At 33.8% G+C, this 23,981-nt stretch overlaps 2 protein-coding genes and 2 long non-coding RNA genes across 13 annotated transcripts; 3 read left to right on the top strand and 1 right to left on the bottom strand.

Moving 5' to 3' along the window:
• Window positions 1-846: 846 nt before the first annotated feature.
• On the bottom strand, window positions 847-3,816 carry LOC140180911 (uncharacterized). The gene is made up of 4 exons (XR_011875043.1): window positions 3,648-3,816; window positions 3,502-3,555; window positions 3,268-3,424; window positions 847-1,126 (listed from the first exon to the last, which is right to left on the bottom strand). It is a non-coding gene; the product is annotated as an uncharacterized lncRNA (long non-coding RNA).
• A 3,700-nt stretch (window positions 3,817-7,516) lies between these two features.
• LOC112765016 (uncharacterized) lies at window positions 7,517-10,364 on the top strand. Its single transcript, XR_003183438.3, has 2 exons — window positions 7,517-8,122; window positions 9,671-10,364. It is a non-coding gene; the product is annotated as an uncharacterized lncRNA (long non-coding RNA).
• A 1,003-nt stretch (window positions 10,365-11,367) lies between these two features.
• LOC112765015 (deoxyuridine 5'-triphosphate nucleotidohydrolase) lies at window positions 11,368-12,579 on the top strand. Its single transcript, XM_025810871.2, has 3 exons — window positions 11,368-11,854; window positions 11,950-12,041; window positions 12,134-12,579. Exons 1-3 carry the CDS (start codon window positions 11,508-11,510, stop codon window positions 12,376-12,378), a joined length of 684 nt encoding a protein of 227 aa, XP_025666656.1. The 5' UTR covers window positions 11,368-11,507; the 3' UTR covers window positions 12,379-12,579.
• A 2,931-nt stretch (window positions 12,580-15,510) lies between these two features.
• LOC112764623 (uncharacterized) lies at window positions 15,511-23,498 on the top strand. 10 transcript variants are annotated; one of them, XM_072222583.1, is made up of 14 exons: window positions 15,511-15,679; window positions 17,841-18,531; window positions 18,634-18,667; window positions 19,339-19,413; window positions 19,486-19,521; window positions 19,734-19,838; window positions 20,042-20,259; window positions 20,772-20,952; window positions 21,081-21,178; window positions 21,308-21,395; window positions 21,548-22,355; window positions 22,753-22,845; window positions 22,938-23,003; window positions 23,094-23,498. In XM_072222583.1, exons 11-14 carry the CDS (start codon window positions 22,143-22,145, stop codon window positions 23,277-23,279), a joined length of 558 nt encoding a protein of 185 aa, XP_072078684.1. In that variant the 5' UTR covers window positions 15,511-15,679; window positions 17,841-18,531; window positions 18,634-18,667; window positions 19,339-19,413; window positions 19,486-19,521; window positions 19,734-19,838; window positions 20,042-20,259; window positions 20,772-20,952; window positions 21,081-21,178; window positions 21,308-21,395; window positions 21,548-22,142; the 3' UTR covers window positions 23,280-23,498. The 10 variants fall into 10 exon arrangements, with proteins under 10 accessions (XP_072078684.1, XP_025666098.1, XP_072078683.1 ...); XM_025810313.3 differs by lacking the exon at window positions 20,772-20,952 and having other exon boundaries at window positions 22,187-22,355; XM_072222582.1 differs by lacking the exon at window positions 20,772-20,952.
• Window positions 23,499-23,981: the final 483 nt, after the last annotated feature.

Genomic DNA, 23,981 nt, shown 5'->3' with positions numbered 1-23,981 from the left:
AAAATAGTTTAAAACGAAAAAGTTATACGTGTCGGATGTTTGAGGTTAGAAATTAAAATTCTGCAGCTTTTGAAACTTAGTGAAATTTTTTGGAAAAACGCATGCCCACGCGTACGCGTGACATGGAACTTTTACGTACACATATACCCCTTTCGTGGACAAACACTACTGCCTAGTTTGCATGCGTACGCGTAATCAAGGGATGCGTACGCGTCTTGGCCTAAACGCGTATCGACGCGTATGCGTGACCCTGTTTTCAGCAAAAATAGATTCTGTGTTTTAAAGCTCAAAGTCAAACCTCTAGATTTCTATTTTCATTTCTTTAGTCTAGATATTGTTAGTAATCTTAACAATAGGACGAAGCTAGGAAAAATGAGATAACTTAGAGACGAAGGAAGATAACTAAACTAAGGATTGGAGAAGATAGATTTTGTTTTGATAAGATGATGGAAGAGAGATATATGAGGCAGTTAAAAGAATAATGTAATAGTGAGATTAATTAATGGGATAATCGTGGACATTAACGAAATGAGGACGATGAGACGAGTTATGAATTTATAATTGTGTATCATAAAATATAAGAGGAATGAGTAAATGTAACACCCTACTACACAGTGTTTTACGCTTAAGTCGTAGAACAGAGGTAGTGTGGTATAACAGACCTCTAAACAGTAAAGATATACATATAATACTGAAAGAAATAATATACTAGGAGCCTTGAAACAAAACGGGTAAACAAAATCGCAAAATAAAAATTGCAATGCTCAAGGAATAGGATTACTTGCATGCTAAGAGACCTAATAGGAACATGATAAAGATAAGCAGAAGGATAAAGGAAAGCCAAGGTAACAGCATAACTAGCCCCTGACTCAGCCTGCGAAGCTAAGGCTGGCCGGAGGATATATATATACATATAAACATACTTAAGTATCCCCAAAATACACCAAAAAAATCAAAGTAAACTCCTATCTCTCCCTAATCCTCTAAGAGGAGCAGCATACACAAGTTACTTGGAGAGTAAGCTAAACAAATATATACATATATACAACCAAAAACCAAAATACACCCAAGGACTACTTCGCTTCCCAAGATCCAGACGTCTAGCGAGGAGCCTCTCGACCTGCATCTGAAAAACAACAATACAATATGGAATGAGAACCGGAGATTCTCAGTATGGTAAAAGTGCCACGCGCATAAGAAATACAGTCCTGAGAATGCCATAGGCAATCCTAGAACTCCGTTATTCAATTATCCAACTTAAGTACTAAACAGAAGCCATAAACAGGGGTAGGTATTCTAAATCTACCTAACTTACTCAAGTTCAAGCTTAACCTAACACCAAACCATTTCCTCCGTTTCCTCCATCCTTTCATCATTCAAAATGTAACAGAAACAAGCAACCAAATAAGTTCACGCACAAGTAATGATCAAATAGTACAAATAGCAAGTATAACAAATAGCAGGTAATATATATCAATTAGGCATACCCAAAACAATGCATAGCAATCAATACAAACAAATGCATATGATGCATGCCTGTCCTATGGCTGATGGGGCCCATCTGTCGGTTATCCAGCCAACCCGACAAGTCCGAAAACCTTAGACTGTCCCCCGTCGCGCATCCCCAAGAGTCTATGCATAGAGTTCACATTCATATTTCATAAAATCACTCAATGGGGGCTATCCATACCCGGGAATTTATACATGCCCGGTCACCCTTACGACGTAGGGTCAACAGAGTATCGAGATTCAACCTGGAACACGTGATGGCGAGCCACGGCTCTTACCCAGGTAACTCGTATCTCAGATAGCATTATTCATAAGCCATTTCATAGTCATAATCATTATTTAATCATTCATCAAGCCATGGCATATTAACTCCTTCTATTAACAACCTCCTTTTCACATTTTTCATCGTCATTCCCTTATAATTCATCTTGATTACCCTTTCCGGGTCCTGACCAAACTTTTTATCAAACTCTTCTCATCCTTCTTAATATCGAATAATCTTAAAATCAACCCAACTCTAACATTAAATCAATCACATCACACGAGGATTGAACTTTAACTTCTCGAACTCATGACTATCACTAAGACATCCTCGACACTCTATTTTCTTTTCTGTTTCTAATATAGCAAATGAACTCAAAATTGCACAAACTTTATGTCCAGGCGTTCATATTGAAATAAGCTTTCTAACAAACTAAATATCATAATTTTCTGATTTTTCTAGCCTCAGGAATAAAGGAAAAACCGTGACTGCACTGCAGTGCATAAAACCAGAAAAACAGCAGCAGTATGTGATATTCAAAATTCAATATAAAATCCAAGTTAAATCCAATGACTTTGAAAATTAATGTAGTTAAACTTTACTCATCCAGGTTTCTTTCTCAATTGGTTCTGAGTCAATACCATTTTTAATGAAAAAGTTACATTACCTGGAAGTTAAGTAAAAATGAGACAAAATCTGTTTTAAAAACCAACAAGCTTAGTACCTTTCAATTGAAATAACTTTTATTACAAAACTCCAATTAAGCTAAATTTTGATTTGAGAACCCCTAGCTCATCCAGAAACAAGTGTGTCTTGGTTGCAACCCAATTTCTATTTAATTCTAAGAGTTACAAGCATTGGAAGTTGATGCATAGCTTGCTGAAATCTGTTTCTTTTCAGTTTTGACCACCAATATTCAAAAATTCATAGCTCCCAATCCTCAACTCTTAAAATTCTGAAATTTTAGAGAAATAAATAAAGTTAATCAAATTTTATAACAAAATTTGTTTCGCTCCAAAACTCAACTCGTAAAAGTTGCAGCAAGACAAACAAGTTGCTGCCCTGTTTGATCTTTTCTGCTGCTGGACAGATTTAACAACCTAACTTTAAAAATCTGCCATAAATTGTATATTTAACAAAAAGGTCCCAAATTTTCCAGTTTAGTTCCTTATATTCCCAAGTTTAGCCTAAACTTGGTCTCATGCAATTCTGATCATTACATAATTAGTTACAGCATATACAATACCACCACAACACAACTCTACATCCTTATTAACAAACACCAATTCTAATCCATCATAAATAAATATAAGAGCACACCATTAATAGCTTTCACACCTCATAATTCTAATATATAAATTCACTAACAAATCTATTCTAACAACATTACAAGGCTAATCATTAAATACAACAAACAATCCAACTTATTCTATGGTTCCTCTAACCTAAGTTTTCACAACACCGTAAATATTAAACGTGCGAAACTTAAACCATACCTTGGCCGATCACTTAATTCACCCAAGGCAGCTTCTCAACATAAAATCACAGCCCCTCCAAGCTCAATCAAACAGCCCCAAAGCAAGCCTTGTCACCAACAAAGCTCCAAGTAATCCAAATTCAAGTTCAATGCATAAACATCCTCTTAAACTACACCTAATACACATATATATGTTCCAATTCAGTTTTCTATTACCAAAAACAAGATTGAGCTAGGGTTAGGGTGTTCTTACCATACCCATATGCTCAATAGCTTGAGCCCACAAGTTCCGGAAGCTAACTTGAACCTAGAACACAAAAATTGGACAAGATTCACTATAGGTTTTCAAGTTTACCAAAGAAAGAGGGATAGAGATTCTGAACTCAATAGAAGGCTTACTAGAGAAATTGTTTGGATAGAAAGGTAGAGCTCGACGCGCTGAGCGCGTGGCCGCGAACAGTACGGCAATCGGAGCCCGGATGAGGAAGTTATGGTAGTTGGAAGGAATGGTGAGGGTTAGGTTTCTTCTCTTCTCCCCCTTGCTGTGTTTTTCGTTGCTGTGGTGAAATGGAGAAGATGAAGCTGCTGCTTCATTTATGTTAGGGGCCCGGTTGAACCCATGGGTCCGATTTGGGCCCCGGTTCAACCGGTTTGGCCCTTCCGGTCCGATTTTGGGCCAAATTATCGAAATTGGTATCAAAATTCTCGTTTCGATGAGCTCTATCCTATTTTGATATTAGTTTTGTATTTTTAACTTTTCTAATTAAAATTCAATTTACTAACTAATAATTTACCGATTTTAGCGGGGTTTACAGTAAATGCTTATGATTTATTGAGAAAGTGCAGTAGTGTCGCGAGTATGCCGAAGATGCATATGTAAGCTAAAGATTAAACATTATTGAGCTTGGGGTGTTGTTTCCCCCATGTCAGCCAGGGATTAGTCCTATGGATAACATTGAGCTTGGGGTATTGTTTTTTCCATGTCAGCTTGGAGTATTGTTTTCTCCATATCAGCTTGGGGTGTTGTCTCTTCTTCCCATGTCAGCTTGGGATTCATCTCATGGATATTATTGAGTTTGGGGGTGTTCTCTTCCCCATGTCAGCTTGGGGATTCTCCCCATGGTGTATTTTTGAGCTTGAGAACATGTCGGGATGGCTACGTAACCGACAGTTGATATCAACAGCCATAGGACAGGCATGCATCATGTGCATATTGTTTGAATTGCTTATTTATGAACTATTTGGGAATGCCTACGTGATTATAACATGCTATTTGTTGTACTTATTATCTATATTACTTGTAAGTTACCTGTGTTTGCCTTGTTTGCTTATTTGTTTGTGTAAACTAATCGAAGATGGAGGAACGGAGGAAATGGTGGAAAAGACTTAGTATTAAGGTCAGGTTTAAGCTAGGCTTAGATATTCTTAGAAGACCACCCTGATTTATGGTTTCTATTTAGTTCTTTAAGTTTTATAATCTGAGTGTCGGCGTTCTAGGATTGCCTCTGGCTTTCCCAGGACCTTATATATTATGTGTGTGGCACCTTTACCATGCTGAGAACCTCCGGTTCTCACCCCATACTGTGTTGTATTTTTCAGATGCAGGTTGAGAGGCTCCTCGCTAGGCGTCTGGATTTCTGAAGCGGAGCGGTTTCTGGGTTCTTTTGTTATGTAGCTTATGTATATATGTACTTAGCTTTCTCTCCAATAAACTCGTTTATTTTGTTCCTCTTAGAGGTTAAAGGAGAGCTAGGGTTTTACCTATGTATTTGGGGTTTTTGGGATATGTATACATGTAGTTAAATATTCTCCGGCCAGCCTTGCCTTCGCAGGCTGAGTTAGGAGCTAGTTATTCTATATCCTTGACTTTCTATTCACATTTTCTGTCTATTTATACTTATTATCTTTAGATTTCTTAGCACGCAAGTTATCTCGTTTCCTTAGCGTTGCGCTTTTACTTTGCAATTTTGTTTTACCCGTTTTTCAAGGCTCCTAGTTAAATATCTCTTTTACTATTATTATATATATATTTTTACTTTTAGAGGTCGTAATACCTTATATCTCAGTCTTATGACTTAAGCATAAGATTAAGTGTGATAGGGTGTTACACAACTCACCCAATTTGATGTTAAAAATCTTTGCTAAAATGTCTGGACGATCTTCTGTTTTGAATTATGTGTCCTTTAATAGACGTTTGATCTTATCCCATTCAAGATTGCATGTTATTGTAATAAAAAAACTAGGGTACCCCGCATACTTGCATATTGCAAAAGTATCTTTGTAGTTGTTACACATGTACCACAAATTACTTATGAAGCTATTTGGTAGGATAATCCCCTGTCCAATTGCAACAAGATTAGCTTTCCCCTAACCAACGACTCATCTAGTGTATTGTATTTGTCAACCCTTATTTTTTTTGTTGGTTGTGTCTAATGAAACTAAGCTGTTCAGACTCTATCGTGGTGTAAGCATCAACCGAAAATTGCTGAAATAATCTTCGACATTATAGCATAACAGGAGACTTGTTAACTCTTATTTGAATGTGAAATGAGAATAACTTTCTCATACTAATGGTCTTTTATTTTTTCGTACTATCAAGACCATATTGCATAGGAGTCGTGATGCCATTTCTAAATCCATCCTCTTTGTATGAGAATATTAAGGGATACTGAAAAGTCAAGTACAACAGATGGAGAACATCTATCCTTTGCAACTTTTTTTATGTTGTCCGAATAATTATATCCCTATTAGAGATTGAGTCGTCTATGTTGCCAACAATTAGAATGATAACCTCAGACACAGTGGGTAAATTATATACTCTTCCATCCTCTTTCCTCTTCTTGATTAGCGTTAGTTTGATTTCAGAAGTTCTTCCATTTCTAAATCTATCTCTTGTAGATCGAAAGGTTTTGGTAAAAGGGTTACAAATGTCGAGAATTTCCTTTAATCGGTTTACGATTTAGAATTCTAAAATTCTTGTTGATTCACTAGATCTGAGAATGTCAAGACCATTCACCCCATTAAGCAATCAATACACATTATAGAATGAATTTATCATTTGCATCATTAATTGTTAGCAAGTTAAAAATTGTCATGCATATCTAGAGGATAACGGTTGATATCTTGTTTTGTATTTTTTCTCCATATCATATATGTACAATTGAGCAAACCTGGACCTATCATTATTAGTAGGGATCAAACTTCTAGTTGAATGATAGTTTTGACCACTTATAAAGAAAGTTGGTGGAGTTGTTCCATTGTTTGTAAGGATATGTTTTCAGTGTTTTAAAAATCGAATCGAACCGACTGATCGACTCGGTTAACCAAAACTCGGTCCTTTAATTTGTCCGGTTGGCACAAAAAATCACTTGACAAAAATCGGTAAAAAACCAGTTGAACCGATAATAAACCGGTGAATTGATCGGTTTTTTAATGGATTTTTAGAATTTTAATTTAAAATAAAAAAAACCCTCAAGCGGTCAAGCACGAATATACCCGCTACCCCTTTTTCTTTCTCTTTCTCTCTCATAAAAGGAAGAACCCTAACATAAAAACTATGGTTTTGAAAATTGCACCGGACCGGTCAGTTGGACCGGTCCAACTGCAAATTGGCAACATTAACGATCCGGTCAGACATGTAAAATCATAGTTATAAAAATCGAACCGGACTAATTGGTTCGACCAAAAAATGGTAAACCGGACTTTAAGCCACTCAGCCATCTTGCTTTTTATTATCATATATGACAAAAACTAATTTTATAGTTAACATTCAATTTAATAATTTTATAGATATCTAATTTAATTTAATTTTTTATTCTCTTTTTTTTTGAATTAATTATATTTTAATTATGTACCATTATTAATATAAACATAAATCTTACGAAAAATTTATTAATCTGCTTGATCTATTTCAATGCTAGTATTGTGATTAAAGTTATCTGTTTTGACTTTTAATACTAGTGTTGAAATCTACTGATATTATAGTTAGATGATAGGCTTTGTGAATTAATTTGGTGGTGTACTAATATAATTGTTATTCTTATTGTATCAAGTTAAGATACTATTATAGTAATACTAAAAATTTTATGTTTATTTTTATATTAGTTATTTTTAGAATTTGAGACTTGATTCTTTATAAAATGTTAGTGAAAATATGTATTTCAAATTTTAATTTTAAGTTTTTTACTATTTTATATTTTTTATTTACGTGAGACCGGTTCTATCGATTCAACCAGTAATTTATCAGTTGAACTAATAAACTAGTAAATCAATAATTTGACCGGTTCGATCACCGATTCGATTCTGACAACTATGTGTAAAACCACGATCAAGAAACCGTTGAAGAACCTCTGAACCGGTCGGTCGGACCGAACCGGGACCCTCCCGGTTTACACAAAAAAAAAACTTTCTCCCTTTCTTTCTTCCTTTCAGAAAGAAATCACAGAAACGAAGCCAAAAAACCCTAGCACTGTAAGCCTACACCACCGCCGCAAGGAGTGGCATATTGCCGCCGTCCATTAAGTTCGCAGTCCGTCCATCTATTTAGCTTCCCTCGTGCCCAAGTCTTTAACCCCTGTTCGCTATCACCGATCGCAGCTGCTTCCTCGAGCTCGGTGTCCGTCGTTTTTGTCTGCTCAGCCGCGCTTCCGCCGCCGTTTGTTTGCCCTTCACGTTCGCCTCTTCGTTCAGACGTCATCTTCCTTCGCGTTCTTCGCCATTCACGTTCGCTCGGCGTTCACCGTATGCTTTCACTCGCCGTTCACCGTTCGGGTTCGCATTCGCGTTCGTCTGGAAGTCACGTTGCTCTGCTTCAAACTTTGCGACCAACCCGTGCACTCCACCTAGCCGTCGAACTGCTCTCTTTTGTCGCCGCCGTGAGTTCCCTAAACCCGCCACCAATACTCTGCTTCAAGCTCTGAAACTTCTGATTTCTATTACAATAAGTAACTATTTGATTTGGAAGTGGTTTGGATTTTTTTCATATATTATACAATTGTTATGTTCTCTTCTTTATAACATTGATATCAAGCTTTGAATTTTCTTATTTCGTTTTAATTTTGCCGCACTCAACATATTTGATGAAATGCTTTAACCATATTTCTGGTTGGTTTTTATAATTTCTAGCTTTTAGAAACTTAGTAAGTTGATTGCATGTGAAATTAAGAATAATTGGATCTTAGTAATTAGGAAGTTTTAGCTGCACAAATAGTATCTTTGTAGAAAACATATTAGCATGATGATTCCACTTGCATTAGTGTTCTTCTGGTAAATTTTAACTGTTATTGTGAACTTGTCAATTTGGTAATTGTTCTTGTGTTGTTGTTCTGTTGTTCTTCTGTTATCTTTAATTTTTTTTTTTTTTTGTGTTTGTTGTGATTTTCTGTTCTTGGTTTAAGTTGTGATTGAAGGTTCTTTGGTGTGGGTATTCTTCACTTTCCTGGAAGCTGAGCTTTTAATTCTTTGAGCATACACGTATCAAATTATTGCTTTCAGCAATGATGATTTTTAGATATATTTTTTGGTTGCTTTGTTTTAAATGTTCCTATTGGTGTTGTTGTGTTGTTGCTGTGATTTAAATGTTCTTTTGATTCTTTCTTTTTTTCTGAATGCCCAATCAGTGCTTGGTTGATTGGTTTTGCACACTGATTGTATTTAATGATAAATTTTAAATTGATAACTCTATTACTTACTATCTGTTTCAGTAGTTAAATTTTATTAAAGTTTCTTGAATTTGCACTGCCTATCTTACTGATTCACTATTCCTTCATTGCTATTTTTTTTGTTAATCATTGTGATGAGTTTTGTTAAAATTGGGTTGAAAATTGTTAATCTTTCTTCATTTTTCACTGTTCTAACTTCTGTTCTTATTAAAAAATTTGCAATTGGTGATTTTTTTTATTTATTATATGCTTCATGTTTTCATTGTTCTATTCTTATGAAGAAAAAATTTGCAATTAGTGATTGTATGATTCATGTTTTGATTGTTCTGTTATATTAAAAAAAATTCTGTTTTCATTGTTTTGTTCATTGTTTGGTTGCACTGTCCTTGCTCTCGATCTCCGCCGACTAGCTGCCCCTCCTCAGTGTTGCATTCTTTTTGTTTCAGGCTCTAATGTGTTTTTGTTTTAGGCTCTGGCGTGTGTTTGTTGTGCAACACTATCATTTTTTGTTTTACTTTTTGACTCAGCTACATTAAGACAATATTCTCTATCTCTAACTTGTGCATTATAATTCAATCCAACAATTTTTAATGGAAGTATAATTATGTTAATTGTCAACAAATTTGCAGCAAGTTTTTGCATATTTTGATGATTAATTATATTTAGTTGGTGATATTTTATGTAGGGTTTTAAATTTGAAAGATATTTTAGGATGTTTATTTATAGTTTATTTATTAATTTATTATGGAACAATTTTTCCAGTTGAACTGCGTTTAGACCAGTTGGACCAGTAAATCAGTGAACCAGTGACTAGAACGGTTTGATGACCGGTCCGGTTTTCATAACCTTGCTAAATACCCATCTCTCTGAGTTCCTGCGCCGCTAGCCCCGCCGCCTCCTCTTCAAGTGTCTCCTCGCGTCACCAGAAGGTCTGCTCGGAGCTGCTGTTGGCGTTGCCATCTCTGCCCTCATCGTCAAGCCCGCCTCTGTCCTCCTTGTCATCGGTCGCTTTGAACTCGTGTCTCTGTCAACGTGTCATCGCCGCCAGAAGTCGTCTCTACAGATCGGCCCTCTTCTCGCCATCCTAAAGGTCTCCTCGGAGCTCTTTTCCTCGCCATCCTGAAGGTCTCCTCGGAGCTCTTTTCCTTGCCGCCACGTCTCTCTCTTCAAGCTTTCCGTCTCTCTCCGACGGTTGTTCAGGTCCACTGCTCTTCGGACTTTAAAGTTAATTTTTCTGAAATAATTTTGTTGATTGTCGATGGTACTTTGTTAATTTTTTGTTGATTTATGTTTTTGTTGTCTAATTGTAATAGATTTTGACTTCTGAGTTTGTCTTCTAAACCTCTGAATGTAATTGTTGACTATGTTCTGATGTTTCATGTGTTATTGGTTTATTGATGTGATTAGAAATTGTATAAATCTTTGTTAATAATTCAAACTTAGTTGTTGACTGTAATTAATTTGTGCAAGTTTGTGTTTGTGATGGTTGCTAATTATAAATTTTTATTTTTGAAAATAAAATTTTTAATAATTTTATTTTATATTTAATTAAATCGGTTAAATTCTAGTTGAATTATTAAATCAGTCATCTTACCGGTTCATTGATTGGTTTGATTTTTGGAACCTTGATTTAGTTTATATTTTTTATTTTTATTTTTTCACTCTTTAGAATTTTGTCAAAAAATAAAATAATACTTTTGTTTTTAAGGTTTTTTTTATAAAAAACTTATAAAAACAAAAAACACAAACTAAACACTCCCTAAATTTTTTATACTTATTGTCTTTATAGATGAACAACTTAATTAGGAATGAATTTTTTCAATTTTTTGTTCTCAAGTGGTGTTGTTAAGTATCTATGAAGCACGGACACTTCGTTGAGTTGTCGTGATAATATTATTTATTAAAACAAAAAATATTTTAAATGTTTTTATAGAGTTAAAAGAAGACATAAAAAACAGTTAAAAAATTATTTTATATTTTACTACCAATAAAATATCAAAAATTCATTGTAATTTATCTAAAAAATACTTTATATTTTATATATATGTCGTGTCCGCGTGTCTTATAAGATTTGTCTTGTCCCGTATCAGTGTCCGTGTATTATTTTTCTGTATGTTTTTTTATTTTATTTAAAAAATATATAATAAAAAATTATGTGTAACAAGTAACAACACGGAAAAAATTTTTAAAAATTCTATTGACCAACCTAGTCAATTACGGAACTACCACCATCTTTAGAAGTTAGAATATAGACTTTTTTGGTATTTTTTTTTTTTTTTTTTCGGTGAATGACTTTTTTGGTATTTTAGAAGTTAGAAGATTTGCCGGTCCTAGTTTAAAAAAAAAAAAAAAGAGGAGTAAGAAGGCTATAGCGAGCATTTGAAGTTTGAACCCAAGCCCATTTCAATGTTGGTTGTCTAGTTCAGGTGCGGAAGAGTACTATAATGGATTAATGGTTGCAGTTTGAAGTTTGAACACTCAATCTCTACTTACCATATACTGCCCACTGTGGCAGTGTCCCCTGTCTTCTGTGAGTTCTGTCTATCCGCTTTCATCAAAACAAAGATGACACACAACCACACCCCCACACCCAATAAAAATGGCGGGAAAATTTGGCGCCACTATTCCACTCTCCATTCTTCCTCTATATAAACCCTTTGCTTCCACTTCTTATTCCCTGTCCTTTCAATCCTTCTCTCTTCTTAACCAACGCTATCCTCATTTCTGCAACAGCCTTGTTCTCACCATGGCCCAACCAGACTCCCACGCCACCAACGGCTCCACCGTCGCCGAGATCCAAGAGCCCTCCCCCAAGATCCTCAAGGTCCACCAAGACGCTGACATTTCCACCAACCTTGCTTCTCTCCTCCGTGTAAAGAAGCTCTCCGACAACGCCGTTCTTCCCTCTAGGGCTTCTTCTCTCTCCGCTGGTTACGATCTCTCCAGGTACCTCTCCCTCTCAAGTTAAACTGAAACAGGTACTCTGTTAGAGAAGCCGAAACCGAAACTGAAATTCTGTTTTATTTTGTTTTTTCTGTTAGTGCTGTGGAGACGAAGATTCCGGCGAGAGGCAAAGCTCTGGTGGCTACTGATCTCAGCATTTCGATTCCAGAAGGCACCTATGCCCGAATTGGTGATTAAATTACCGATATCTTTGTTTTTGTTCGGGTTACGGTTTCATAATTTTTTGGGTGCTGATTTTGGGGGGTTTTTGTTTCTCTGCAGCTCCGCGATCGGGTCTTGCATTGAAGCATTCTATTGACGTTGGTGCGGGGGTGATTGACGCTGATTACAGAGGACCGGTTGGGGTGATACTGTTCAACCATTCGGATGTTGATTTTGAGGTGAAGGTTGGTGACAGAGTTGCACAGCTGATTTTGGAGAAGATTGTGACTCCTGATGTTGTTGAGGTTGAGGATTTGGATTCAACTGTTAGGGGTGAAGGTGGGTTTGGATCAACCGGTGTTTGAATTTAGGGATTAGGGCTTGGTCTTCTAAGTTGAGATTTTAGGGTTAGTGGTTAATGTAGATGGAGAAAGCTCTTTTGGTAATTTTGTGGAGCAGTTGGTGGGCGTTGTAGTGCTTTTCTCCCAGTAACTACGATTATTAGGGATGTCAACAAATTATCTTTGGTTTTTATAAATGAAACTACTAGTTATATATTTTGTTCATGACTGTTCTAACTCTAATCTCTGGTTTTATTAATTCAAAGATTCAAGTATCTAATATCTGGACAAACTACTTAACACTTAATGAACATTACTGTTTCATGCATTTTTGAAAATGTATCCTGTTATGTTGGAGGTTTGAACTATGAGGATAGTGCTACTGGAGATATTGTTTTGTGTTCTCTGTCTTCCTGGGCTTATTTTATTTTTCGAACGTGATTTAATTGATATTCATCTGAAATATTTCTTGCAGGGGTTTTACCAATCAAGTTATTAGGTTATTGGAACTTTGAATATTCTAATCAATTCAAAACTTTGGTACAACTAGGCCTTTAGAACTAATTATATTATATAATTCATATATATAAATGTTAAATATTGCCTAATGTAAGAGAATATCATAGACAACAATGATCTAATTTAAGAGGAACTGGTTTGTGGATCGTCCTTTACAACTATGTCAAATGTATTAGACTATTAGCTCTTTTAAAGAGTCTGCAAAAGTTGGGTTATGTGAAATGTAGAAAAAAGTAAAAAACCAACTTTGAGGTGTTTGGAAATGTCATTATCTCAACTGGTATACATCAAGACAAAATTTACGTGGGACTATCCACATTCTTGGAATGCATCTTGGTTGATTCCAAATAATGAAAGGATACGCTAATGTTTGACAATGAAGATTAACGATGTGAATGAAAAAATGGAAGGTAACCCATTCTTATTGGTGTTATATGGACTATTTGGAGAGGAAGTTGGTGCCTGTTACAATACTTCCTTATTGTTAGAAAGAAAAGTTTAACCGTGCATGTATATTGAGAACATCATCAAGTAATTAATGCATCTGTATTTTTGAAAATTACAAACACATTAATTATAATCTTTAAAATATATTTTCAATAAATCGCAATTATGATTACTATTGGGAATTTAACATTCTCTTTTAGTATATAAGTCATTATCCCGTACACACAAATTATGTTCTCGTATATATAATTTTTTAGTTGTTTTAATTAATTTGGTTTGGTTGAGTGATTATTTTACTTGTCTTAATAAATAGAATTTCAATTTGTGATATATTAGTCCTCGACTTGATTGGGTTTGAAATTACAGTGAAAAAAAAAAGTATTTGCTTTTAAAATAGAATAATTTCTCATTGATAGCAATATTTATAAATATTTGTTTTTGTTGAAATTTATCCGTCACAGTTTTATTTGTTAGTATTATATTCATTCTTGAAGTCAAAACAATATGGTCAACATTGTTACCACCAGTTAAAATTTCATATTTTATGATATGATTTTCAAGTTTTCAAATTTTCAAACTTATAGACCTATGGCATTACAAAAACTATTAAATTGATTAATATTATTTAGTAATATTACCAAAATACCATCGTTGAGTATTAGTTTGTACGAGGAGAAATTATAATAACTTTTATTATTCAATATGTAATTTATTTTATTGAAAAAATGAATTATTATTCCCTAGATTGGTAAATACATTTTTCTCTAATTTCTTACACTATATTATTTGATAATAATTATCCTAAAAAATAAATAAATAACTACATTATCCTATAATATAATATGCAATATAATTTTATTTTAAAATTAATTCTGGTTAGTGAGATAAAATTTAAAATAATTTTTTTATTTTCTTACACATTTAAATTTAAATTCAGAATTGATTAATAATTCACTCGTTTTCAATGTCAATAACAAAAAAAAAATAGTTATGTATAAAATATATATTCGGTCTTTAATAATTTTAATCATTTAAATTTTAATTATCCCAAATTAGGTTAAAAATTAATTATAACTTAATAATTGATAATATATATATATATATATATATATATATATATAATAATATGTAATGTATAATTTATTTTTTTTACAACACTAATATATAATTTATTGAGGGTTGATTTATTATTCAAATTTTTTTTATAAATTTTATAGTATGTAAAAATAATGATCTTATTTTTATCATTATTTAAGAAATTATTCATAATAATTTTATTATGTAATTAACTTAATTAATAACATTTATTATTTATTTTTTACCAAAAAAAATCAGTTTATACTATTTATATATTTTTTAATATTAATAAGTAAGTAGGTATTTGAACTATTATACTTATTATCCTAGATGATGGCTTAAATTACTTATTTCGTATGTTAAATAATGTAAATTATATTGTGTATATTAAATTCATTAAATTATCTATATTGAGAGGAGAAAATTATGCAATAAATTATACATTATAAAGATTAGTTGATTTACATATAAATTATTTTTACAAAAAATAAAAAAATTATTTATCATATATAAAAATTCTTGATATATATAATGTCATATATATTAAGATAATATATTTTAATTATGTGAATTATTATTGTTATTCATTTTTTATTGCATTAATAAATAATATTTAAAACTAAAAGAGAAAAGAAAAATGTTTTTTTTTTAATTTGAATCGAAAAATATCTTGCACGTATATTCAACTTTTATATATACTAAATGCAATAAAATTTAATAGTATATATCTATTTGTTACAACAATGACTCAAAATATTAATCAAATATATATTTGTTCCCAATAAGACCCTCAAGCGAGCAAGATCAACCTAGACCTATTGTTAGGGTCCTAAATACGATTTAGGTTTATTATCTTAAGGCCCGATACAGATAAATTCTGTAAACCCCGCTAAATTAGCACATAATTAGTCAATAAATTAAATTTTAATAAGAAAAATTAGAAATGAAAATCTTATATTAAAATAGGATAGAGCTCTTTAAAATGAGAAATTTGACACTAATTTCGAAAAATTTGGCCTAAGATTGGATCGAACGGACCGAACCGGTTGAATTGGGCCCGTAGACCCAACTGAACCCATCAAATAAATGAGCCCAGGGCTCATCTTCTTCCCCATTTCAGCAGAAACCAACGCTGAATAGCCAAGGGGAGAAGAGAGCTTCCAAACCCTCGCCACAACCTTAATCCACCATAACTTCTTCATCCGATTTCCGATCGCCGCACCGTTTGCGGTCACGCGTCCACCACATCGAGCTTTACGATTCTATCGAATCAATTTCATAGGTAAGCTTCAATCTCACCCCAGCCTCTCTATCCCTCAATTTTCGAAATTAAAGGGAACCCATGTTGAGATTTTGTTTAATTTAGTACTCTAGGTTCAATTTAACTTGTGGAGCTTGACGGATTTAGTTCGTTTAGTCCGTAGACACGGTGAGAGTCCTAAACCCTAGTTTTTCTTGTTTGGATTATATTGGATATTGAATTGTTGGATATATGTATGTATGTATATATATGTGTTAGGTGTATGAATGCATGATATGGAGATTCTTGGAATCATTGGAAGCTTGATTTGAGAGCTTAGTGGAGTTAGTGTTAAATCTTGGTGATTGAAGCATTGCCCTTTTGTCTTGTGGTTTGTCTTCGTTAATACGTTGAAATCGGCCAAGGTATGGTTTAGGTTTCGCGTGTATAATATATAATGTCGTGTGAAAACTTAGGCTAGAGAACCTTAGGATAAGCTGAACTGATTATATGTATTATTGGATGTTTAGTAATAATGATATGGTTTGAGTATGTGTGGTATTCACTTGGTTTTATTGGTATTGGAATGATGAATGATGAGGTGATGATGTTTGAAGAACTTGTGATTTTGGCATTATGTAAATATAGGTTGGTTTGTTGATGTTTGATGATAAACTTGTGAAGTTTAGGTTGAAGTGAGATGGTATTGAATTGAGAAATGGTAAGATTGAAAAGATTATTGTGATATTGTCAAAAGTATGTGATATTGATGATTATAGGTATGATGAATTGGGCTGGAATGAGCTTTAAAAAGAAAATGAGGTTTTGGAGCTTCTTGTAAAATTTAGTTTTTGGTCAAATTTCGGCGAGTCATAACTTGGCTTCTGGATCCCCAAATTATTTCAAACTTATTTTGTATAAAAATTGGGTCCGTGAAGTTTACGCCGTTCGAAGAACGGAGGAAAAATGATTTAAAACAAAAAAATTTATGTGCGTCGGAAGTTTAAGGTGAAAAATGGAAATTCTACAGCTTTTAAAACTTAGTGAAATTTTTGGAAAAACGCATGTCCACGCGTACGCGTGGCCCACGCATATGCGTGACATGGAACTTTTGCGTATGCATATACCCCCTTCGTGGACAAACGCTACTGCCTGGTTTGCATGCGTACGCGTGACTCCCCTATTTTCAGCAAAGGTATTATGTGTTTTAAAGCTCAATTTTGAACCTCCAAACCTCTGTTTTTACCCTTTTAGCACTAGAACATAATGATAAGCATAGTTATAAGTTGGAGTTAGGAAATAGAGATAACTTGGGAATGAATTAAATGTTAAAAATGATGAATTGTATAAGAAGGAGGTGCATGTATGAATGAGTTCTGATGCTAAGGCTTGAATGATTGATTTTCTACAAGTATTATGAAATGTATGAGGCAAGTAAGAGAATAATGTAAGAAATTGAGAATTGATGATATTAATTAATCAAGGATAATAAAATGTATGATCAATGAGTTAAGTGAAATTGAGAATGATGAGATGAGACATGAATTAGTATCGAGAATGAAAATGATAATTATGAGAAATGATTGAATATTTTGAGCTTGGGGTATTATTTTCTCCATGTCAGCTTGGGATGTCATCTCTTCTCTCCATGTCAACTTGGTTCTCCACCCATGGATATTATTGAGCTTGGGGTGTTTTCTCTTCCCCATGTTAGCTTAGGGATCCTCCCCATGATGTATTTTTTTAGCTTGAGGACATGTCGGGATGGCTACATAACCGACAGTTGATATCAATAGCCATAGGACAGGCATGCATCATGTGCATATTGTTTGGATTGCTTGCTTGTGAATTGTTTGGGATTGCCTTCGTGATTATAATCTGCTACTTATTATAATTGTTATCTGCATTACCTGTAAATTACCTGTGTTTGCTTATCTGTCTGTGCATATTCACCGGAGATGGAGGAATGGAGGAAGGATAGAAGGGTCTAGTGTTTAGGTCGAGTTTTAGTTAAGTTTCGGAACCCTTAGAAGGCCACCCTTATGGTTTCTGTTTAATATATCTTAAACTTTATAATCTGAGTGTGGCGTTCTAGGATTGCCTCTGGCATTCCCAGGACCTTATATCTTATATGCATGGCACCTTTACCATGCTAAGAACCTCCAGTTCTCACCCCATACTATGTTGTATTTTTCAAATGCAGGTCGAGAGGCTCCTCGTTAGGCGTTTTGAGGCGGAGTAGTTCCTGGGTTTATTTTGATATATAGCTTATGTACTACTAGAAAACTAGTTATTACAGATGGATATTTCCGACGGATTTTATCCCACTGAAATACAGAGGGAATTTCAGAGGAATTTTTTGTCGGAAAACAAAAAAAAATGAATTAGCATAAATTACAGACGGAAAAAAAAATCCGTCGATAATTCTGTCAGAAAAATTAATTTTTTTCCGTGAAAAATGGTTACAGATGGAAAATCCGTCTGTAACTAAATAAAAAAATATAGCATTTTATTAAATTATTACAGACGGATTTTTCCGTCTGTAATTTAAAATTTTCCGTCGAAAAATATTAAAATAAGGGTTGTTACCAAAAAGCTCTGCATTTCAATCACGATTACAAATCTCTACGCTCATCCCTTCCATATCCTCCATTAGCGGCGCATCTCAGCTTTGGTTCAGTCACACTGAAGCTCCGTCACACCCCTTCCAATGGATCTTCTCCGTCACGCTCTCTTCCGTTCCTCCTCCTCCTCCGCCGCCGCCTCTATTGCCATTGTTTGATCGTTCCTCTGAGTTTTCGTCTTCTTCTGTCGCTGCCGCCACCGCTTGCGTTGCACGATCTCTCTCTATCATCCCTTGCGTCGCACGAGCCCCCTCCTTGCTGTTGCTTAGGGTTCAATTTTTCTGTACCAATTTTAGGTTTATCAATTTTTCCTCGCAGATTCTATCTTCTTGTTGTTATTGATGCTGATTGAGCTTCTTGTTCCTGTTTCAGTTTTCTATCACATGCTGGTATCTCGAAACAGATGGTAATTTTGCCCTTTCCATTCTCTTTCTTCTGTTTAAATTTTTCTAATTTCCAGCTTAGGGATTTGATGACCTGTTCTGAGCTTGTTCCATGATTCTACTCTATTTGTGATTTTTTTTTGTGTAGATAAATGCATTGCTTTCAATCATTCATCTTAGTATTTTTCGTTCTTATACAATGTGTGAAACACTTGGATTTCAATTTTATATATATAGCTTGAAGAGGCTTTCTGAAACTTTTTCAGTTTCACCATTGTAACGCTGGTTTAATCTATTTCCTCTCATATTGTATGCATGTTTGTTTATTCTGTTTGGTTAATTGTTTTTGAAACCCTAGAATTGCACATTCTTCATTAATCAATGTTCTAGCAATACAGTGAAATTCGTTGAACTCTTATAAATATAGAATTGAATTGAACTTCTAGATTATGGCTTCTCTTAATCACTTATTGCACCAGATAGATATATCTATGCAGAAATTGTATTATTAGGATTATTTATTGCAGTATTATTCTCTCTTCTGTGATTTGGAAGTTGTAGAAGTAGTTAGGTGATATGTTAAGATAGAATATTGGAAGGTTCCTTTTTTTTCCTTCTGTTTTATGACCTTCTTTTCAGCTTAAATATTAATGGAAAATAAAATTAACTTTGTCTATGATCTACTTGGCTGAAGAGTGAGGAGCAGATACTCCGGGATGATATCAAGTTTGGTGGAAAAGCCCAAACAGCTTTTCATGAAAGATATCAGGTTAGTGCACTGATTGATTCTATGGATTTGTCAAATAGAAATTTGTTACTGACATGGTTATTTTGGTGGCAGGATGCTGTCCAAGTATAATGTCACTACCACGTTAAGGTTGGTTTCAAATTAAGAAGGAACATGATTTATTTCCTTTTTTCTTTTCGAAGGTGTTTTTGTTTTTGGTATATATACTGCAAATGAATTTGATTTTCACTTTTTGGATCTGTTTGGTTTATGCTTTTATTTTCTGTTTGGTACAAGAGGTATGCATTTCATGCAAAGATTGCAAATGCTGATTAGTTTTGTTGGCTTATATGATTTGGCAGGTCTCAGGACAAACCTCTGGCTGCATGGTTATTTACACAGGTTGTAGAGGTAGTGCAAGCTGTAAGATGACCAATGCTAGGGGGGAAGTTAAATACCCAATCAAGGTTGGTTTTTCGAATTCCTTTTCATCTTATTATTTATATGGCTTGCTCCTAGGTGAAACTAAAACATTCTATTTTCAGCATGAGTTGAGAATTTGTGATGTGTACTTCAATTAGTTAAATCTTGCCTTTACGTGCTTTAATTATCACGGTCATTCTCTGGATTTTATCCTCTGTCCTTTTTTTTTGGTTCACCATTATTATAGGGAATCAATATATTGAAGGCTCATGGAAAAAGTGCTAGAGACGGCTTTCTGATGAATGGTTTTCCTCTAAATACTGGCCGTGCAGCTCAAGGAATGCCTCTTAAGGTTGCCCCTGCAAAAATTGCATGTCTTGATTTTAATCTTCAAAAGACTAAAATGCAATTGGGTGTTCAAGTATTAGTTACTGATCCCAGAGAGCTTGAGAAAATTTGTCAAAGGTAATATTAGTACAATTTATGCTTAAATCTTCTATCAGTGACATATGATCATGCTTTCTCAAGCTTAGTTAACTTGGAGAAATTGGACTTAGAGAGGTGTTCAGAGATTCATAGTGAATTTGTTCATCTTAAAGATTTTTTCCTAATATTCTGCTCTATCTTTTAGATCCTGAACTTAGCTTGTTATTATTGTAAATTTGTAATGATGATAACCTCTTGTTTAAGGTCAGTTCTACATACAAATTTAAGTATGAGACAGTAATGATTGGTGGCTTGGCATGAACTTTATCACGTGGGAAGATCCATATGATAATTATCTTGAATTATCTAGTCTCGTTGTATTCTTTGAATACATAGCTTTAGTCGAGGCATTTATTTTATTATTGGTTATGTTGTTCGAAGACTTCTGGTTAGTTTTCTAGCCTACAGTTAATGGCTAGGATAGGTGCTACTCTCCTATCAGGAGCCCCTTTTTCGGTACAAAAAAGATTAGTGGTTTGGCTGTATGGCAGGCTGGCAGGCTACTAAGTCATGGCAATGGTATCACCATGCCCCAAGGAGTAGCAATGGCTTACAGATTAACTGCCAACCTACAAGAAATCAAGATCAATGAGGGAATGCTATGCGATCATAGCTGTTGAGCCAATCAAGATCAAGATTCATTTGAATTTGAGATTGCTATGTTGTGTGCTGGTGCGGTTGCTTATTCGTAATTCTTATCTGATGTTTAATCTGTTTTGAGGGAGGGGTAGCTTTATGTGTCATTTTTTATTAGTTGTGTTCTTATTTTGGGGATTTTTTGGATGGTGTTGTTTTTGTAGGGATCTCCTGGAATTGAAGATAGCGACAAGTCTGAGGCGCATTTGACTTCAGCTGCTGCTTCTGTGGAGGGTTAAATTCAGGCGCATTTAGCTGTCTAGTATGAATATAAGATTTGTGTTTATTTTTTATAAGTTAATGTGCTACTGGTTCTAATATGAATATAAGATTTGTGTTTATTTTGAGTTACATGACTTGGTTGCAATACCGGATTTGGTAAACAAAGCAGATGTGGAAAGTATGGAAAGAAATGGTTATGAAAACCCTTCACTTCCTACTGTACCAGAGACACATTATGTTGAGACAGCTAGTCATAGGTATGTAAACTATATTCTTCCTTCAGTTTTGTAAATTAATGAAACACAACGATTGTGAATGCTCGACATCTTATCTGAAAGTAGAAACCAGTATAGATGTGATTTTTTCTAGGTTTCATCATCATTTGTTTTGGATACTTGCATGTGAACAGGAGAAAAAGTTCCACAGTAGAGTTTTGCATATGACCCTGGTCACCTATTAATAAGATAAGTTAACCATATGCATATCATACATGAGATTTAACTTTTTGTGAAACTTGAATCCTAAATGATGGATGGTAAATATGCCAACTAGTAATGCTGGACATTAAATCAAGGAACTCATGGAAAAGTGCATAATTTTTAACTTTTTGTGAAACTTGAATCCTAAATGATGGACGGTAAATAAGCCAACTAGTAATGTTGGACATTAAATCAGGGAACTCATGGAAAAGTGCATAATTTTTTTGTTGTCTTAATTATTAGAGTTTCTTTTGGATACTCCTTGAAAATCATTCAATTGTTCACAATTTTTCCCTCTTTATACTAATACTTGCCACATAACTATAGATTGTGAGTTAATTTAGAATATGAAATGGGTTTATTCGTCATTAACAAAATTTAATCCTGAGATATATTATTTAATTTATTAAATATTGTTAGGCTTATCTATGATTAAAATATTTAGTTACTCGAAAAATGCTGAAATGGGAAATTTGTTGCAATTCACTCTTCACCAATTTTTCTTATGCATATAAATGTTAACCAATGATTATCTCTTATAATTCCCTCTGCTTTGTTGGAGGGAACAGCATTGGTAGTCCTCGTCGAACTTTGTCATTGGTTGCCACCACTAGTTCCTCAAAGCTTGGAAGAGAGAGTTTCATAGATCTTAATCTCCCTGCCCCAGCCGAACAAGATGATGCGAACCAATTCGAGAATTCCGCGATTTCTGATGCAGAGTTTGTGAATTCGGCGAAGGTTTTTCCTAGATGAAAGTTTTTTTTTTTTTCACGATGATTATAATGATTATCTTGGTTGTTATTGATCCAAAAAGGTACTAAAAGTTTTGGTTCAGTATTTTTCTCTTTTTTCTATGTTCTCTTCTCAAGAACAATTTTTAGATTTGTTCAGTTACAGCTAATTGGAGTAATATGGTTTACTCTATAGTTGTTATTTACTTAATAATTTCAATATCAATTATCATTATTTACATCGATGTTTGTATTCATATATCTTGTTGAAAATGTTGTCTCAATTTTATTTAGTGGAACATGAATAATTGCCATACTTCATATTTGTTTTATGAATTACACACAATTTTCGCAATTTGAAATCAACTATACTTAACTAATGTAATGTAATTGTAATATTTCAGGCTCTTGACACCTTCAACACTGCAGTAGTTTCTCCTATATACTGTGTCATGTTCACAACACTTACCATCCTAGCTAGTGTGATAATGTTCAAGGTATCATCAACTAATTTTAGCATTTAAGTTTTAGTCTCTGTGTATTTCAGTTGCATTATAATTACAAAACATATTCTTTTGGAGTCTGCCAGTTGAGAAATGAAGTTAATAAACTGGAGGAGAGGCTTGGAGTTACTGATGATCATCTCAAACAAAAGGTGCTCTATAGTCTGGTCCTGTTATTTCATGGAATTTGAAATCATGTTTAGTATATCTAAATGCATGTTTTTAAATCTACTGCCATGCAGAATATGAAAATCAAGAAACTGGCAAATGAAAAGAAATGTGCATTGGCTACACAATATGCGGCAGAAGCAACTCTTAGAAGGGTACATGCAAATCAAAAGGATGATGATATTCTCCCAATTGACAGCATCATTACTCCATTTGAAGCTGAGATTAAAATATACAAGAATGAGTTACAAATAATGTAACTCCCAGCAAGGATGCATTTGTCAAATAATTAATTAATTTAATGTAACTTCTTCTTCCTCTTTATATGATGCTATAAGAACAATACACTGAGTATATATTTTGAATTATAGTTGATGTATCAACACATTTTGTTGATGTATAGTTATTTATTATTATAGTTGATGTATCAATACACTTTGTTTATTTTTTGAATTATATTGGCTTCCTTGATTATAGTATTTTTCTTTTAGTTCGATAATATAATAAATTTGTTTATTTTTTGAAATATTATAAATATTCGAATACAAATTAGATAAAAAATTTATTTATTAAATTTATATTTATTTTGTATGAAAAAATGTGTATTTTGTAAAGAAAAAATCTAAAAAAAAAATTTACCTTACTGATGGATTTACAGACGGAAAATTCGTCTGTAATTACAGACGAAAAATTCGTCTGAAAATTTTTCTGTAATTACAGACAGAAAATTCGTCTGAAAATCTGTCTGTAATTACAGACAGAAAATCCGTCTGAAAGTGCGTCGCCATTGGGAAATGGGTAGAAAATTTAGAGAGGGAAAATCCGTCGGTAACTGGTAAAAATCCGTCTATAATTTTTTGACGAAAAAAATTCGTCGGTAAATAATTTTCGACGGGGCTTTTACAGAGGGACAAAATCCGTCGGTAATTTCGTCGGTAACCAAAAATCCGTCTGTAATAAAG

This window comes from Arachis hypogaea, chromosome 17 (genome assembly GCF_003086295.3).
Source record: "Arachis hypogaea cultivar Tifrunner chromosome 17, arahy.Tifrunner.gnm2.J5K5, whole genome shotgun sequence".
In the NCBI taxonomy this organism is placed as follows: Eukaryota; Viridiplantae; Streptophyta; class Magnoliopsida; order Fabales; family Fabaceae; genus Arachis; species Arachis hypogaea.
This window is presented reverse-complemented; position numbering and strand designations above follow the sequence as displayed.